The 18,403-nt window shown below is 38.8% G+C and overlaps 1 protein-coding gene across 1 annotated transcript; it reads left to right on the top strand.

Annotated features, from left to right (window-relative positions):
* Positions 1 to 1,905: 1,905 nt before the first annotated feature.
* Positions 1,906 to 18,387, top strand: LOC102685420 (meckelin-like). The gene is made up of 28 exons (XM_015368078.2): positions 1,906 to 2,110; positions 2,689 to 2,762; positions 3,926 to 4,013; positions 4,377 to 4,452; positions 5,814 to 5,880; positions 6,808 to 6,852; positions 7,028 to 7,093; positions 7,198 to 7,316; positions 7,505 to 7,598; positions 7,774 to 7,851; positions 8,230 to 8,295; positions 8,437 to 8,581; positions 8,937 to 9,048; positions 9,285 to 9,381; positions 9,868 to 9,924; positions 11,697 to 11,795; positions 12,938 to 13,036; positions 13,752 to 13,847; positions 14,109 to 14,202; positions 14,544 to 14,677; positions 15,111 to 15,251; positions 15,492 to 15,572; positions 15,897 to 16,013; positions 16,430 to 16,546; positions 17,025 to 17,126; positions 17,226 to 17,328; positions 17,475 to 17,620; positions 18,150 to 18,387. Exons 1-28 carry the CDS (start codon positions 1,927 to 1,929, stop codon positions 18,228 to 18,230), a joined length of 2,778 nt encoding a protein of 925 aa, XP_015223564.2. The 5' UTR covers positions 1,906 to 1,926; the 3' UTR covers positions 18,231 to 18,387.
* The last annotated feature ends 16 nt before the right edge of the window (positions 18,388 to 18,403 follow it).

The raw sequence follows: 18,403 nt of genomic DNA, 5'->3' as shown, positions 1-18,403 counted from the left end.
TATATCATAAGGTGCAAGACAACAGTCCATTCCAGGGTAGATCCCATTTTACATGCACTGACTTGATTAAAATAGGAATAGGAAGCAGCTATGATTTTTCAAGCAGACTTTGATGGAGTATCCATCGTGGGATTATAGATACAAATGTCTTCAAATAATTAAGGACATTAACAATAAATAAATTGCTTATTTGTTTCAAAATACTGAATAAAAAATAGGTTGTACCTGTTATAACTACATTGTGCACTATGTAATAAGTGTCGCAATTTTAATGTGCTTGAATGACTATCTTAGCTATGGATAGTGTGAAGAATCAATTAAGATAAACCGAATGTCTGGCTAGATTTACATTATGGAGCATGAAATGTAAGCGTTAGAGTTGAAGTGTAACAGTTAGAGTTGTGCTAAGCTCATGGCCTTGTGATAAAAAAGGTAATACATTTTGAGGTAATATATTTAGCTTTACTAAAATGGCTAATGCATAGACTACACTACTAAACTGTGCAATTTAACCTAGTGGAAGATTTTATTATATTATTAGACTTGTTGTGTCAGTGTGGTTCTGGCTTTGTAGAAAAACTCATGATTGACATGATTAATCTAGATAATTCACAGCTGGCTGTGACCCAAATGAGCAGTGCACTGTCATTACTGGTAAATGGCCTAATCACCAGGATGGGCCATTTGCCTCTGAGGAAATAATAGGGTTTTCTTATTTATTTATTTTGTCTTTGTGAAGAAAACATTGCTATTAGGTTTTTCTTTTTAATGGGTTCTTAGTTTGTGCCAATGGAAAAAGTGTTCAGTTAACAGATATTTTCACACTGTTATTTCCATGAGAGGTTGGCATTGTACAGTGTTGAGCATTGTGATTAAGCTTATTGTAGAATACTCTTCATGAATTGAACACTTGTATCCATCATCAAAAGTTGTGCTCAGATTGTATTGTTTTCTCTAGTAGTTTTCCAAAGGGTAATATGATTTCCCCCATTTAGCTCTATTCTGTTGACAGTTTGTACTCTGTACCGGCATTCTTGTGCATATCTTCTTTTTAAATAGCTCTCATTTTGCTTATATGCAGAAAATGTGACTTGGATTCTAGTCATTAAAATATAGATCATTAATATTGTCTGAAAGAATTGACAAAAACATTTATAGATGAGCTGGCAGGGAGCCATAACTTCATGTTTTTAAATTCTGCTTATAATGTGTAGTTCTTCATCAATGTCAGGCGTTAGTGGAACAGTGAGGCTCAGGTGTGTTTGGGAAGCAGTTATTGGATCTGTTGTTGAATACAAAGTTCCTGGGGTGCCCACAGACATCGAGCTCCAGCCTGGAATTTCAGATCTTTTCGAAGGTTTTGACGTCTTTGAAAGTTTGATAAAATTAAAGGACACTGAATGGATCCAAACTCTTTAATTTCAATTATAAATATCTGGCCTATTTCAGCATCCTAGCTTTTTAAATACTGTAATTGCATTATTTTGTAGTTTACCAATGTGTTTTGTAAGCTAGTAAAAGGATACAGTACATTTACTACTTAGACCACATTTTTATACTGTAAAAGGAATATATTTTCTGAGCAGAATAGTTATTTCTATTTATTATAGAGACGTTAAAGGAAGGATTTTTTAAATGGCTTGAAAAAACTGCCAAATCTAGTATTTGGACAAGTCATTCTTCATACAGTTAATTTACGGTTATTTTTTCTCTTTCCTTTCCTTGTTTGTCTGTAGCAGTGTGAGTGTAGAGTATAGCAGAATTGGGAACACACTGGTAACTGATATTTGCAGTGGCTTTGTCTGCAATGTGGTAATCTGATGCCTGTGCTTCAGAAACCATGGACACTGTTTGAGACACTCCTCCTAACATAGCCAAAGGACTTTGACCGCAGGCTACATTAGAAAGAAGTGCATCTGGTCCAACATGGATTTCCATGACCTCTATGGTTTGGTTTTAATTTGGGCTTTCCCTGTGTGCTGCGTTTCTCAAAATGATGACACCTCTTTTCCTTTTGTGGAGCCCAAGAGCTGTAGCCTGACTGAATTCTTTAACTCTGCATCTCTTCAGTGTAATGCTTGTGGGCCAAATCAAAGCAGAAGTCCCAGTGGTAAGTTGTTTATAAAAAAACAGTTGCTAAATAATTAGCAATATGTATATTGCATTTTCAGTTACAGTTAAAAATTAAATCCATCACTCTTAAAAATCCATATAGGGAAAAATATTCTTTCAAAGGTTAGGAATATAGTGCCAGTAATTAATTGAATCATCCTTTACAAATAATTGGCAATTCACCCATACAAAGTACAAAGCACTAGGCATACTTTTTATCTGAATTACACATATTGCAAATTATACATTTGAACAGTGTTAGTTGTAAAACATTCTCAGGTGATTTCACATTTCACAAATGATCCCAGATTACCAAATGCAATCAAGATTTATGCAATCAAGGTAAAGCTGTTCATAATCGGCATCTACAAATCTACTACCATTTTTTTTTAGTTAGGATCCTTTAAAATCTGTCTGCTTCATTAATGTCAACTATGGTGTTGGAAAAGGTTTGCTTGGGTTCACAGTATGTAATTGTGGTCTTTAAAAGGAGTATTTAGAACAATTTTGTAAAGCTTTGTGTGGGCCGGCATTATAAGCTGTCTTTTTTTAGTCTTTGTACCTTTTCCATCTCAGGTCTGCAGTGTGTCTGTAATCCTGGGTTTACTGTGAGAGATCTGGGATCACCTGCAGTGCAGTGTTCTTTCTGTGTAAGTGCTTAATGTGAAACACTAATGCCTTGATGTTAAAGATGTTGCCAAGAAAAAAAAGCAAACAAAAAAATACATAAATTAACACCCATGTTAAACTTAAGTATTCCATTACTGTACATAATTTAAATGTTTTTTTTGGAGGGTGAGATTTTAGTAACTTGTCCATCAGGAAAGATCTCACTTATTTCTAAAACGGTCTTATTCATCCTGGCTGCTCATAAAATGTTCATTAGCAAAGCTTAGCTGTTTTTGAATAATTTTAAGGCATGTAAGTATTACTTCTAAAAAGAGGGATTTATTGTCCAAAGAGATTTGCTAGTTAGAGCCTTTAATGAAGACCCAATGGGTGTAGATTTACTGTATCACATCTACATCTTAGTAGGATTATGAGAACACACCCTTGCTTTATTTGGAGAAGTGGGAGAGTGTTTCTCTTTCATGCATCATAGTCTGTCATTTATCTGTTGTCATGCTGATGTTTTATCAGATTAGGCCTTTCTCAGATGTACTGTAATTGAGATTTTATTAAAATGGAATGAGCTGACAGACAACTAAAAATCTATCAAACAGTTTGCTTGTTTAAGGTAGACATGATGTGGATTTGGCACTTTGTTCATGTCTGAACTGTAGTGACTGTGCTAATTACCAAAAACCTATAGCTCAACAGAAAATAATTGAAGCCTCTGATTTTTTCTGCCAAAAAAATGTACTGCGTTAGACAAAAATTCATGATATAATGAAAAGTAAAGAGGCCCTGCTGAAGGAACATTTTTTCATTACAGTATTCTACCTTTTTGCTGGGGATGTTGAAATTTAAGTATCAATGAATGACAAGAATCTGTAACTGGGGTGATGGTGCTTGGCAAGGGGTCTTTGATAAGAAGAGTGGGGAGAATATCTTTTTAAAAGAAACACACACAATGGAGTTAAACAGAATAAAAAGACGGAATGAGGTTCACAGATGTTTTAGTTTCAATCATTATCTTATTTTTCATGGTAGTGGTTTTAGCACTGGAGAGTATATTTTGAAAAAAATACCTCTCTATGTTGACTTTTTTTGTACATATCAAGATTTAAAGAACACATGTCCAAAGCATCAGACAGCAGTATATACTACAGTACCATTACAGTATATAGTTAATCTGGCTTTTATTTGGCAGACTGGTGTAGTGTCTCTTGACCGGAGAAGATGTCTGCAGTGTATAGACGGAAATGAAAACTGTTCTTGTAGAGCAGGACAAACTCAGGGTGAGTCCGTGTTAATGATTATCACTCTAACTATTATCGATATTGAGAGCCCATATGTTAAGTTGCAGTAGTTCTGACATTTTGTAATGCATTTGATGAGAAATGTGATGACCACAGTGTTTTTCCATTAACCTGACAAAAACGTAATTGAAGCATTTTAACGGCGACATTTTGTTGGATTTGTCATGCTGGATTATCTTGTTTCATTTAATTTAATTTTGAAGTTATAAGAGTGCAAGAATACCATATTTATCAGCAATTCTGAATATCATTGTCATTAAGCACTATTACAGTGAATGTTTCATAAAAGGCACACAGCACCCCATCTTACTGTTTTTCAACCAGTCTTCCTCTTTCTTCCAGTTAACAATCTGGTAAATGATACTGTTTCATGTGTGACATGTCCTGTGACCACAGTAGGACGCTCGACAGGATCTACGTGAGTGCCTTCCTGGATAAGTCACCTGACTGCGGCACAGACGCCCCAGTGACTACATTCTCATAACACCGCCTTCACAGTTTCCTCACGTGTACAGTGCTGACACCGTCTCTTGCTGTGGAGCTTACCAACTGAGAAAAAAAATTATACAGATGCAGTTTTAGTTTCCATGATCTTTAAACCTCTATAAATGTAACTGTTACGCCCCCAGGTGTCTAGGGGTAAAGGGCTGTAACATTCAGGGTGGGTTTGGATGCAGGTGGGTTTCTGGTGAGGGGCGTAGGAAGCATTTACAAAGTAAAAAGTGAATAAGTGACTGGTATGTGTACAGGACACAATAACACAGAGGGAAAAGGAACTTGAGTGGTGCCAAAGGAAAGAAAATAACAAAACCAAACAGATCTGTCTAATACAGTGAGGTCTAACCTACCTAACCCACACAAACAAAAAGAGGGTCTAACTTCCCTACACTGACTAACCAGAATCAAAATACATGGGTAGCACACGTCCTTAACCTAGTGTCTCGACACTAGACAGAAAAACCCACTTGTGCACAATTTAACCCGACGACCTTCCATATACCTTTTCCAGTGGTGTACAACAAATTCGCAGTTAACAATAAAACGACACTAGCGAAACAATTGCACGATTATGGGAAAACGGGTAATACTGAAGAAAATACACGACCAAGGAATAGGGTAACAAATGAGCACAAGCAAGGTAAAAGGAAAGTAACAAGTACGGGAAAGTAACAAAACACAGTCAATAACTAATAAACAAACAACCAACCAACCAACCAACCAACCAACCAACCAACCAACCAATCAATCAACCCGAAGCTAACTAACACGAGCCAGAAAGCTGACCGAAGCCAAAAGCTCTCAAAGTCGGAACTTCTTCAATATTTAAACTGTAGATCTAGTTGCTGATTGGTCGGGAGTTGATTGATGATGATGTCACACCTGCAGTGATGGTGCAGTGATGGACCAATGGGGGGAGGGTACCTGAATACAGGAAGCGAAAAAAAGCTAAACAAATACACAGAGACTCCCGGGGACGTAACAGTAATGTTTTGCACATCTGTGGTGTTGGATATGTGTGTTGGAAGCAGTTTTAATGGATTATTTAAGGTACTTTTTTAACATTGTTCAGCTTTGGCCCAGCTAAAACAATCACCATGTTGTGCTCTGATGGATTAATACCCTTAAGTTTTAGTCATCAAAGAGCTCTTGCATCAGTAGACCTGGTTAGAAAACGAAAAGAACTGGGTGGTTCTAATGTTGATCACCTGCCATTGTGCCCGTTCACTTTCAGAGCTGTGCATTTAGATGCACTGTAATCATTTTCCCACATATTTTCAGATGTGTACTTTGTCAGGAGACGTTCTATGCTGTGGCACAATCGTGCACTTGCCCCGGAGGAAACCTGGTGAGTCATGGATCCGTGTGTTTCTCAGGTTTCAGAATGTCACCGTCAATCCCTGTCTTATCCAAGTCAGAATGGGTGTTTTCCCACATACAGTACCGTGAGTCTTAATGGGACAATCCTGTTTTCAATGGCAGTGTTTTGGTAGAGATTCTTTTTCATTTATTGAAAACTCTTGGATCACAAATAAGTGTAGCATTCAATTAAAGAGCAATCCCTTACCTTTTACAAGGAATACGGGAGAGCTTTTAACTTCTGCAGAACAACTAAAAATGTGATCATTTTGTTGTTTCTATCAGACGAATAAAAGGAGCTTATATAATTATACTTTTAAAGATGGATAATTGCAAAGAAAACACCAGAAAATGGCCCTTTGAACATTTACAATGAACGTACAGTAACCACTTATCAGAGTTGTGTAACATATCATCTCCCACAATCTTCTGTTCAGAATAACAACTTTTATTCCAAAACCCTGAAGCTGTAGATCACACTTATTTAAGCTGTCAAATGCTGTGTTTCTTTATTCCACCAAATCTGAGTGGAAAATATTGGTTTGATATGATGCTTATTCGGGCCTTGCTATTTCCAGAATGCATGTTATGTCCTTAAGAGACAATAGATGAAGCTCAAATGAGGAATATAAAAGAATATAAAATTGCATAGGAAATGCAAATGCTTATAATATTTATATTATATTTAAATTTATTTACATTTTATGTTTGTACTCTTTCGAAGTGGTCATTTATTGGAGTGCTCTCTTCTATTACACAGCATATTGCACTATAAGGCTGCAAACAATTCTTTGATATTCATTGTTTTTTGTTTGACAGCTAGAGTTCCGGCTGAACTAAAATGTATGTCCGATCCATGAACAGAATAAGCCCTAACAAAAACAAGAGATTTTTAACGCCTGTTTTTGTCTTCCAGGCAGGAGGCCTGTGCTTTAACGATACTCAGAGTGCTGATGTGGGGGTAGGTGTATCCTGTCCGGTGTGCCTAAGAAGATTAATCTGTATCATTATATATACCGAGCATTTCGGTTGTGGTTTTTATTGCTCTCAGTTTTAACTATACTAAGGTTTCCACTTTTATGTTTTTATGAGTACGTAATTCAAGATTATTTCCCCATGTTGTTGTTTTTTTGCAGGGCATTAAGCTGCCAAACTCCTTTTGGTATACTACATACCTTGATTCAAGTTTCTTATCGTGCACAGTAAGTGTCACACAACATATATCGTTAAGATGTTACTATGTGTATGTAAAGACCAATCTATTTCTGTGTAAACCTGTCAAATCTTTTTTGGCTGTATTTTACAGATTTACAACAATCTAACTGCATGCCAGCTTCTGACCAACATGGTGATACTGAACCCAGAAGTACTGAACTTTAAAGCATATATTTTGTATGAGAAGGCTGCATCATTGCCTGTACCTCCGTAAGTTCTTTTAATGCACATCAGAAATATAACAAAGTCATGATTTCTTCTTGCAATATCAGTCCCTCACTTTAACTTCAAGTAACTTGCTCTATGCAGGTTTCATATACATATGAAGAAGTTAGCAGTTGGGATGTTTTGGATTAGCTCTGGCCGGCTTCCTTAGTGAACTGGTGTTTCCTTCACAGCCTGTACCTACCCCAGCTGTTTTACAGCAGTGATCCTGCGGTGTTACTGGGACAGAGAGCTCCTCAGGGACTGGTCTTCCAAAGGAACACTAAGGTCTGTAAATCTGTTCTGCACAGCCAGAGGACACGGATCAGTTGTGCCTTGCTGTTTTCAATATTTTACACTTGTTAAGTTTTATATCCATATTTTATGAAAGAGAGCTATTTGTTTTTGGACAGAACTGATTTGCATGGCTGAAGTGTATTGTGTATTTTTTTCTCGTCTCTAGATCAGTTTCAAGATTGCACGGTATGACGCCAGTGGCCACTTTCTAGGCTGGCAAGATGTAACTGGGGGGACTCTGCAGGTACAACAGAAATTTCCAAAAGCAATTTCTAATGTGTTCACAGAGACTGTGCTCTTGTATCCCTCGACACCAAAAGCTTAAAATAATGTGAAGTGTTCGTTTTACAGGTGGAAAGAGAAGTAATGGATAAACTTCTTGAACAGGCACAGTTTTTAAAGCTTAAAGAAATTTGTATAGTATATCATATTTCATACTGTTAGTGTTTTTGGGGTTTTGAGATGCCATCTTAGAGGTTTAATATAAATCATAAACTAAATAAAAGATTGGGTGCTTTAAATATTAAAGATACTGATACTTCAAGACATGCACTCTGAGTCATCTGAGACCAGAACAATTCCTTTGGGTTACAGAAATGTCAGGTGTGTATTTTTTTTTCAGCTTTGCCCTGACACTCAGAAAAGATTGGATGCAGCCTATCAGTTTGGTACTACCTACCAGCAGTCTGTAAGTATCCTATAGGAGACCTAAAATCCACACTCCATGAATGTAAATTAAAATCCCTTAATTAACTAAAGGTGGAATCAAGTTGTGCCGTTGGGGCTGGTAGTGGATTCTGATCTCGCTGTGGGTCGCTCGGTCTTGCAGTGCTCAGTGCAGGTGAGCGAGCTCCTGCTGCGGTTTCCTGAGCCCCTCTTCTATGAGCTCTTCCTCCAGTACCAGGACAGCCAGGGGGTGCAGCGGGTGTGGCCCGTTCCTGTCAGAAACCTCAACCTGGAAAGGAACAGTCCAGGTCTGCCTTTTTCTCAGTTTTAAACAAAGCAGCTAGTAGCCAAATGCTTTCTTTTTCGCTCAAGACAGACCATGCGTGTCTTACCAAGCAGTCTGCTTTAGTTCTACAGTCCAGGATGTCGGCAGTGGCACATTTTAAGTTTTTCAAATAAGGCAATAAGGATTGTCTCTGTCACACATATTTAACAAGTCATCATAGAAAGAACATACTTTACTGTATGTGCTAAAAATTAGTTTAGTAATGTCTGGCTAGTTTGGGAAATGTGCTAGATTTTGTAAGGAGTTTCTTAAGATAAAGGGCTTTTTCCGGAAGTCATGTGAAAAGGGAACCTCGATATCCCAACATGCTTGGGCAGGTGGCTCCAGAGACTTGCGCAGGTTCTTCCTGGTGGATGGGCTGGCCGGAAGACCACAGAGCCTGACTGAGCAGCCACAGTATGTCACCTACCTCAGCAGTCTGGTCCTGAGGTAATGGAGCTGCATATGTTGTCTACTTATTTTATATTCACAGTCATTCACATAAGGCTGTACCATTTGTTGGGCACTGTAACTTCTTTCCAAAGGATAGCAATGGTAGTGTTGATTAATAATTTAATGTGTATTTTATAGCAACTCTTTTCACCTTCTGTTTTCTTGTACATTTGTATAGAATGCTGCAGGTGTTTATAGAATCGTATGAATAATTTACCCTTATTTTCTAACAGCGTATATCTGCCGACTAGCAACCCAGGTCAAATTCCTCCCTTCCAGCTGGCTGTGGAGTACAGCAGAGTCAGTGATGCAACAAACTCTCCAGCTCAGGTGCCTGAGGCCTTGTCAGAGGCAGTTTCAGATATAGAGACTTATCATTCTAGGCTTTTATTGCCAAACAATGTTATCTTATTAATTGAGTTTAATAAATGTATTTCCTTTGGTCTAGTGAAATCTTTGTTCATGAAAGTGAAATGAGCTCTAGTGAAGGTCTAAGAAGTGCAAATCATTTCTGTTTATCTTATAGAATTGTGTGACTGTGAGTGATGAGGGGAGAACTAATTGTTCTTTGATTCCTGCCATGGTGGTTGTTGTGTGCTGTGCATATAGATAAGTACAGGTTTATTCAGTATATTCAACATTAACCTGCTGCCATAGTTGTTTGAGAAACAGAATGTGTGGCTCCAAGGGAATAATGTAATTTTTGCAATGATGTTAAGATGTAATCCTAAATGCACTGAATTACTCTGTTGTATTCCACATTAGACAATAACCTCTTTTGTTATCTGTTGTGGTCCCCTCTGATTTTCTATTTAGATATTGTTTGCTGTGACTTACAGCATGAATGAAGCCAGCATGAAAAGAAGTACCACAGTAAGTGTGATTGCTACTTTAGATGGAAGCCAAGGTAGGAATACAAAGGAGAATCACAAAGCTGATTTTATTTGTCCTTAATTAGTCAGCTTTAGAGCTGTCTTAGAAATCTACTTAAAGGATGGAAATAGTCAGTTTGATGTTCCTAAAGTCAGGTAAGGACAAATTTGAAGACAAAATTTTAAAAAAGCATTATGCGTTTTATCTTCTCTTTTCAAAATGAAATAAAGAATATTTATTTTAGCAAGCTTTCTCATAAAATCAACATCATATATTTCAGCCAGATGATGGCAATGCCCAAAATGAATCGGTGCATTTGTTGATTTATTTTCTGAGTCAGTTCCTGTGTGTTTTTGTAAAGCTTTTTTGTAAATTATGTTTCTTTAAAAAGCAGCACTAAGATCTGGAACAAAACCTAAAGCTTTTATCTGTGTACCATTTGGCAGGAATGTGAGTTCATTATTCACATGCAGAGGGAAGTAATGGCAGGCTGTTCTAGATGTTGGACAGAAGCTTCCCTAAATTACATCAGAGAAGTGCTGTAGGCCTTTTTTGCAAGATCATCTGTCCACGTACAGAGTGAATTAGATGTTATTGAGACGTACTTTATTATTGAGCGGGTCATGATTCTGGAAAACAGTTCTATAGTCCTAAAGTCTAAATTATAAATGAACAGATTTTGGAGCTCAGAGCAGTTACACTCACTACGCTGTACAATGCATCTATTGCACATGCCAGAAAGAAGACAATATTCCATCCTTAGTGTAACATCAGGACCAAGTATTACTTTCCCTGGATATGCTGACAGTGCACAGTAATTTTGGTGAACTGATAATCCTAATACGAGGAAAGAAAGGGGTAATTCTTATTTAATTTAGTGGGTAGTCTTGTGTTACCCTCCTGGTCTTGAGATGGTAGACACCCACATAAGAAATAGAGCAGCACCTTCGTTCTTGGGTCATTTGTATACCTAACACATGTTTGTTGACATGGCAGTATGAGGCCATGTGTCGGAATGATTGGCTTTCTGGGTGTAGATGCCCAGAGAGGGTTCATGTTTGAATGGTATCAGCTAATTGAGCACACTGTGTGCGAGTGATGTTTGAGGCCCAGCATGCTACACCACAGAGTGTGCAGAGTTGCAATAATTAGAAGCACCTTCCAGGGTGATTGTGTGCAGACCCCAAGGAGGGAGGCAGGTGGCTTTGGACCAGAGCGGGAGGCTAACTGGATGACTTCAGGCCATAGATGGAGGGAACAGGGTTCACTGCACACAGAAGGAATCCCAAGAGCTTGTGGTGTCCGGCTGATTCTGAGCCCCTGCTGGAGAATGAGGGTAGGGAACAACAGGGCACCCAGGAGCCTACTTTCCCCCCGGCAAAGGGGAGTTAGTGGATGTTATTAGAGATGTAGACAGCGCTGTGTGTCTATATCCTGCCTGCTGCCCTTGCTGCCACCAGGAGCCCAGCTGGAGCCAATTATCATGGCGCAAGCAGGAGCAAGGGTCATAGGAGATGGCTGGAAGATGATTTCTCAAGGTCCGTTCAAGGTCTTAGCTTGTACCCTTAAAGGGAATTAATTTAGGAGGGAGAAAATAAAATTTGTGTGAACCATTTTAGGAGTGTCTAGAAAAGGTGCTGGAGGCCCACAACCTGGACTCAGTGAAAAACTAAACGAGTGAATGAGCACGACAGGCCAGAAGGCCTCCTCTGGTGTGCACCGTTGGACTGAAGGAGTCCTGATGCCTGCCTGAACATGCTGGTGTTTTACAGGTGGCTCTGGGGGTGCTGGGGTCCATATCGGTGTTCCTGGCCCTGCTGGAGACCAGCAGCTGGAGCCGCAGGGCAGGGGAGCAATACATCACCATGACTGTAAGCACTCTACTTTCAAGGCACACGTCTGTTACTGCCCTGTTTTACCGGCCAGTGAGAGTCCATTTATATGGTTTCATTCTGCATTGGTAATCATTATGGTGCCACGTTCGAGTATTTCCACCAATTCTCAGTAGGGTTCAGATCAGGACTTTGACCGGGCCACTTGAGGACATTCACTTTCTTATTCTTAAGTTACTCCACTGTAGCTTTGGCCTTGTGCTTCGTATCATTGTCTTTAGCACACTGAGGTTTTCCTCTAGTATTTGCTTGTGCTTTGCATGTCCTTTTTCCTTCAGTCCTAACAAGCTTTCCAGACTTGCAGCTGTAATTCCTACCAAAGGAGCTTCTGCCAAGTTAATACTTAGGGGAATTAATACTAATCCACTCAACATAATTAAGTTTTCTATTTTTCTTTGCAGTTTGTGTTGATATTTTTCGTCTTTGACCCTTGAAAGTTCTAAGTTTGAGCATTCAAGTTATGCTCATTCAGACCAGCTGGGCCGAATTCTGCAGGTTTTCCCTATTAGCTGGCAGCCATTGGGCCTGAGCTTTAAGCCAAAATAATGCCTTCCACACAAGGTCACCTCTCGCTTCATCACCGTTAAGACTGGTAAATACTAATGATTATACCAGGAAGTACTATTGTATTTTTACTAATCTTTCTAGAGATAAGAAATATTCTTCATGTGCCGCATGGCTGTCTGTACCTAGCTGCTTCACATTTTACTCTCATCTCCTAGGTAGTTGATGTAATCCTGGCTCTGTGGTGCTGGCGCCATAGTGCAAGCCAGCAGCTGCAGCTCTGATGTCGCGTGCCAGAGGTCAGGCCCCTCATCCAAGGCATGTGCAGTTTTCCCTCCAGTCAGCCACGAGGGCAGTCTGCTAACAGAGCGGATGGGATTCTGGGTGCCCCTCTCTCCTGTTAGCTAGCAAACCTGCAGGAGCCAGTTCTCCTCGCAACCCAGCCAGCTGTCTTTCCATTTCTAAACTACAAAACAAAGTGCTAAAATCTAAACTCAACCACTTCACAGTTACCAAGCTCAGATATAAATCATCTTCAGCAGAAGAGGTGCTGGAAGTGAAAGCTTTTCTTAACAGCTGTGTTACAAACCATTTTGTTTTGTTCTTTCCCTCCACAGACTGTTGTCAAATTTATTGCCTTTCTGATTGGGAATCTGGCAAATACTTTCTTCCTAGTAACTTTTGGGACCGGCATATACTGGCTGATTGCTTTCAAGGTTGGTTCTGTAATGACACTATTTTTAAAAGGAGTAAAGAATTACCTGTAATTTTCACAATTATATACTGTGTGACAATAACTTATGTTGGCCATATATTATGTATCCAGGTATGAGATGGATATTGTTTGTATGTGATCATAGATGTATATACATGTATACAATTTTTTGTTGCAATTATAGACAGATTTTCTATTGCGTAATTACAGCACTAACCAAATGAAAATATAGACCAGGAGAAGAACATTGCCTTCAGTCTGACGGTTCAGATGTGCTTATGAGTGGGTGGCAAGGAGCTGCTTGTGATGGAACTGTTCCTGTAGACAGGCTTGGTCTTTCACTAGTGAGGGCTCTCCCTCCTTTCTGCTTTGTGTGATGTGTTGCAAACTATTTAATTAATTTCCTGATGGCCGGATCTGAGGGAGTGTATAATGGAGGGTTTTCAATAAATCTTCATGTGGCTTTAATTGAAATATGTATATAATATGAAACATTTATGCAAAGCTCTTGCTTTGTGCTTCTTGTTAAAGCCTTCTATGAAAAGGGAAGAAATAGATAAATGGTTTTGCCTACACTTGACATTAAACTTTCCAAATTCAATCAAAATTTAAAACCCCATTCATCTGTTGCACCCATATGAACCAAGTTTCCAAAGTGACTGAATATTAATGTGTAATGAAAAAACGTGAAGTGCAGCAGCTCTCGTTTTCTCCAGGGACAACGTGGTACAGTTGGCGTGGCACTGCCCTCTGCTGGTGGGATGGTGGAAACAGATTTTATTATCTACCTGTCTTTAGCGTTTGCTTTTAAAGTAAGAATTACTCTTTTTGGACATATTTGTGTGATACACTCATTTTTCCTTTAAGCCACTTATTTAAATTAATTCAATTCATTTTTTATTTTTATTATTCTGTCTATTTTGAGCTTCAAATATAAGTTTCTTCAGATTTCACATCTCCTATGTATTTTCTGTGTAAACAGTTGGTGGAAACACAATAGCCTTTGCAATTTTTCAAAGATCTGTCCAAGGAACCCCTCATGTCTGAGCTGACCGGCACTGAATTTCTTCCAGGCTCTTCAGCTGATTCATGTCTTGGTTGTCCAGGTGACCATCTCCATCTTTTTCATAGACTGGGAGAAACCGGCCCATACAGGACAAACAGCAGGTGTGGGAAGGCAGACGCGGGGCCACTTATAGGACAAATAGAGGAGCTCTAGAACTGACTTTTCAAAAAATGCACAACTGATCAAAAATATATTTGATCCTCCACACTTTAATTCACACTACAGTGATAAATCTGGGACATATGTTTACATTAAAGAAGAACAGACAAATTATGTGTTCTTGTCCTGCAAAATGCAATACAAACATGGTTCTTTAAATTAGGTACTCCCCTCAATTAGGTACTCCCCACAAAGATGCTTGATTTATAAACAGTGAACAAGGCAGTGACTTTTTAAAGTACTCGTTTGAATCCTTGTGCTTTTCTCCTCTGATCTGCTGTAGGGAGGAAGCAAAGTCAAGCCCCATCCGTCAGTGCCTGGAGAACCTTCTTTGTGGCGAATGAGTGGAATGAAATCCAGGTTGTGAGGAAACTCAGTCCTTTACTGCAGCTCTTTGCAGTTCTGCTGGTACTTCAGGTGAGAGCAGGACAGGTGTTTTCATGTTCTGGACTTCAGCTGGCCTCATAACTCACACCTCATGCGTCATACATACATCTAGACCTCAGCTACTTTTATTTTTGAAAAAGGCTAAAGCCATTTAAGCAAATTGTGAGGGTTTCCTATGTGATATTTCCAATACATAATGATTAATCCCAAATCCATGTGCATTCAGTCCAAATGCATTTGATCAAACCTGCATAGAATCATTCATTTTATCTCACAGATGGAATGGAGAGTGGAGGGCTCTCTGTTATGGTGTGGCAGTGTGCTGATGTGTGAGTTTTAACTTGTGTATTTTAGATGATTGTTTATTATTCATCTTGAGATTGCGTCCAGACATGATGGCGTTTCAGGACTGGAACACTGTGATGAAGGTATGATTGCCTCTGGGTCTTTCATATCTCTGCAGGTTATTGGGGTTGAGAACATAGCAGCCAGAGACCTGAACCTGGACTTGCAGCCTGGAGCCACCAATTATCAGGCTCCCTGGAGCCCCATCCTGCAATATGGAATTACTGCTGCTGTGTGGCTGGGAGTCGGCTTGGTTCAAGTAATTTTCGTTTTCTGCTTTATCTAGGAAAGTGAATTATTGAAATTTTTATATAATTGTTTTTTTTGCTTAAGGAAGCGTGAGTGGTATTTCGCTTAATACAAGAAATTTGCCATAAAATGTCTGGGCAACTGTTAAAAATTATATGTTTAATATAATATTAATATTGTTTATATACAATAAATATTTTTTGTTCATGTTGAGGCTTACAGATTTAACAGATGCATTAATCATCTGCAGGTCCTGTTTTTCGTTGTTATCTACGAGCACTTTGTGGAAGACAAAATTCGTCAGTTTGTTGACCTGTGTGCGGTGAGCAATGTGAGTTTTTTTGACATCTTGAATGCCTGTTTTTAGTTTTCTGTTTTTCAATAAGATATTAAAATATTTTGTTACCCACGGGGAAGCATATTCTCTTGCATCACACAAATTCCTAGAGGTTTATTTTTGTAAGACTACTTCGCAGATGCAATGATGATTTATTCCAGTGATAATATCACTTTCATGTCAGAACACTGTATTTTTACCAGTTGCTTATTGTCAGTATTTTAAAAAAGGAAATCTGAGAAATTAGTGCCACACGGGATTTTTGCCTTTTTGTTACACACTCTTCTTTCTTCGTTTCCAAATGTCTCTTCTCTGCAGGTGTCTGTGTTCATTCTCATGCACCGCTGCTACGGCTTCTACATCCACGGTCGCTCCGTACACGGGCGCGCCGACATCGGTATCGAAGCCATGCACGCCAACCTCAGGAGGGAGGAGGCAAGTAGCAGCTGGTGCCTGAATGTTTGGGCAAATCAGCATCACTAGCATATGTCTGCATGTGGTCTCAAAGCATGATACATATCAGTAAACCCAGATATAAATCTTTGGTAATAGTGCTACTAATGTTAGCATGTCTCCTCTTAACCCTGACATATGTCCTAATCCTATCAAATTAGAAGCAAGGCAGGTGCTGATGTTGTTATTTCAGCTGGTACAGTAAAATGATCCCTGTATTACCCTGAACAGCTGCAGTCGATAGTGAGGCCTGGAAAATGTTCTGTTCTTTATTAAACTTGTAGGAACTCTGTGACATAAACTATTTCTGTCTGCTCATGAGTGTTTAAGACTCTTTTTCTTTTTCTGATTTCTGACTTTTTATAGCAACTATCTTACTGTGGTTTTCTTTGCGATAGGAAAATCTATGTGCTTTACGGGGCTTGGAAGCCAATTCAGATGTTCAAACTTTTGAGTTCCTCCTAACAGAGAAAGTCAGGTACCAACTGGACAGGATTATACTGCCACTCACTGAGGTACTGCATTATGGAGTTTTTCTGAGGTTATGATTTTAGTCACTGAACTGCACAAAACTTACACAAAACTAGAAGCTGCAGAGGTGGTGATGGTCAGCCCTGGTCCTGGAGGGTCTCAGTCCTCCAGACATTGACTAAAAATGAACCTTGACTGGTATTTGAACTTTGATTAGTAATTGACTGTACAATTACATTCATCTCAAGTCATTAAGACAATAATTTACTCCGGCAGGTTATTGAGAGCTGGGTAGAGATGAAAGCCAGAAAACTCAGTAGTTTCCAGGGAGAGGATGTTGAAAACTCTTAATCTGTCAGTTAGTAAATGAATAGATTGTTAAAGCTAGCTGCACATGATCTGGTAAAACACTTTAAGGGTGTTTCAAAAGCAGAAAAAGAAAGGAAATGCTGCATAAAAGTTTTTTAGACCTAGAAGATCAGACATGTGACCAGCCTCTTTGTAAGCAGTGTTGGTTTGAAGGCTGCAGGTGCAAGACTGCGCAGTGCAGCTGAGGGAACGCTTGTGCAGACCATGAAGGCCTACCACAACATGAACCGGTTTCTGTCTTCCTTCTTCGAACATGTGAGCACCTCTGATGGAAAGTTTTCATCCAGTGTAATGAACTGTGATATCTTTATCCACAGTTGATGTTACTTGTTACTAACCCATATTCTCATCTAGGTCCATAAAGACATGGATTATATAGTGAAGGACAAACTGTTTTTGGAGAAGATAATGAACTATGAGTTTCAGCAGCCTGTTGAGAAGAGCATCTTTTATAATGGTAATGGATTAAACCATGCCGATTTGCTAATAAATAATAATGAGATAAAAGATGCAGTGTGCAGTGTGGATGGGCTTTATTATGCACTTGTATAGACTTCTATATAAATAACATGCCAGTTTTGACGGCTTTTCTCTCTAATTCAGATCCTGATGGCATTGTCTTCAGCAAGGTCCTGTATTACAGCAGTGAATTAATTCTCCTGCTCTTTGACACTTTGCTGTTTTGCATTATCAGTCTTGGGTCTCAGAATGCAGTATTGGCTGCAATCCTCACATATGTTATACAGCAGGTAAGTATTATTTTTAGATTTTCTTACACTTCTCAGTTTGTGAGGATTTAAATGGAGTGGACTTTTGATTTTTGCAGTTTTTAACAACTTGTGCATAAAGTCATAAACAGCTGAACTTTCATGAAAAAAATAATTGCAATGAAAAGCAGCAGCTATTCATGCTTATCACTTCTTTTCAGTGACCGTAAACTTTGTAAAAGTAGGACTGTGTAATGTTCAGACTAGAAGCTCTACCTACTCGTATCTCTTACAAGAACCAATGACAACTGAAGACAGATGTAGGCAGCACAAATAGATTAAATCAGAATTCCTAGTCTTATTTTAAGTTTATTAATATTTGTACAAAAATAATTATTGTCCCCACTTCTTTATTGTGTTGTTATTATTTGTAATATTATTGTTTGATTTTTTTAATACTTTATTAGTCATACAATTATTGGTGTGATTTTTTGTGCTCAGTTATCTTGCTTCCTTGAGCACTGGGATGTTTTTTTGTTCCTGTCTAATGTTAAGCACTTTCCCACCACAGGTTTTGGAGTTCCTTCGTTATTACATTTCCCGGCGGAATTTGTCCAGTAAGACTCTGGTGGATCAGCGCTTTCTCATCTGAGATGGTTTTGCCTGACATGATGGACACTGTTGTCTCAACAGCAAACAGCCACCCAGAGGAATGATCTGATCAGCAATGGAAGACGGATGGTGAAGGAGGTGTCTTTTGTCTCAAAAATGCCCCAGTGTGACTTTGTCCTTTTTTTAAATTGATGGATGAGTTTGAAATTAAAA

Source organism: Lepisosteus oculatus, chromosome 20 (genome assembly GCF_040954835.1).
Source record: "Lepisosteus oculatus isolate fLepOcu1 chromosome 20, fLepOcu1.hap2, whole genome shotgun sequence".
Classification (NCBI taxonomy): Eukaryota; Metazoa; Chordata; class Actinopteri; order Semionotiformes; family Lepisosteidae; genus Lepisosteus; species Lepisosteus oculatus.
This window is presented reverse-complemented; position numbering and strand designations above follow the sequence as displayed.

Excerpts from the sequence above, each read along its gene's own strand:
- LOC102685420 (XM_015368078.2), top strand. The coding sequence starts at position 1,927 with ATGGATTTCCATGACCTCTATGGTTTGGTTTTAATTTGGGCTTTCCCT. Across the intron at positions 9,925-11,696 it reads GCATGAAAAGAAGTACCACA|GTGGCTCTGGGGGTGCTGGG; the intron begins GTAAGTGTGATT and ends GGTGTTTTACAG. Across the intron at positions 16,547-17,024 it reads TTATACTGCCACTCACTGAG|GCTGCAGGTGCAAGACTGCG; the intron begins GTACTGCATTAT and ends GTTGGTTTGAAG.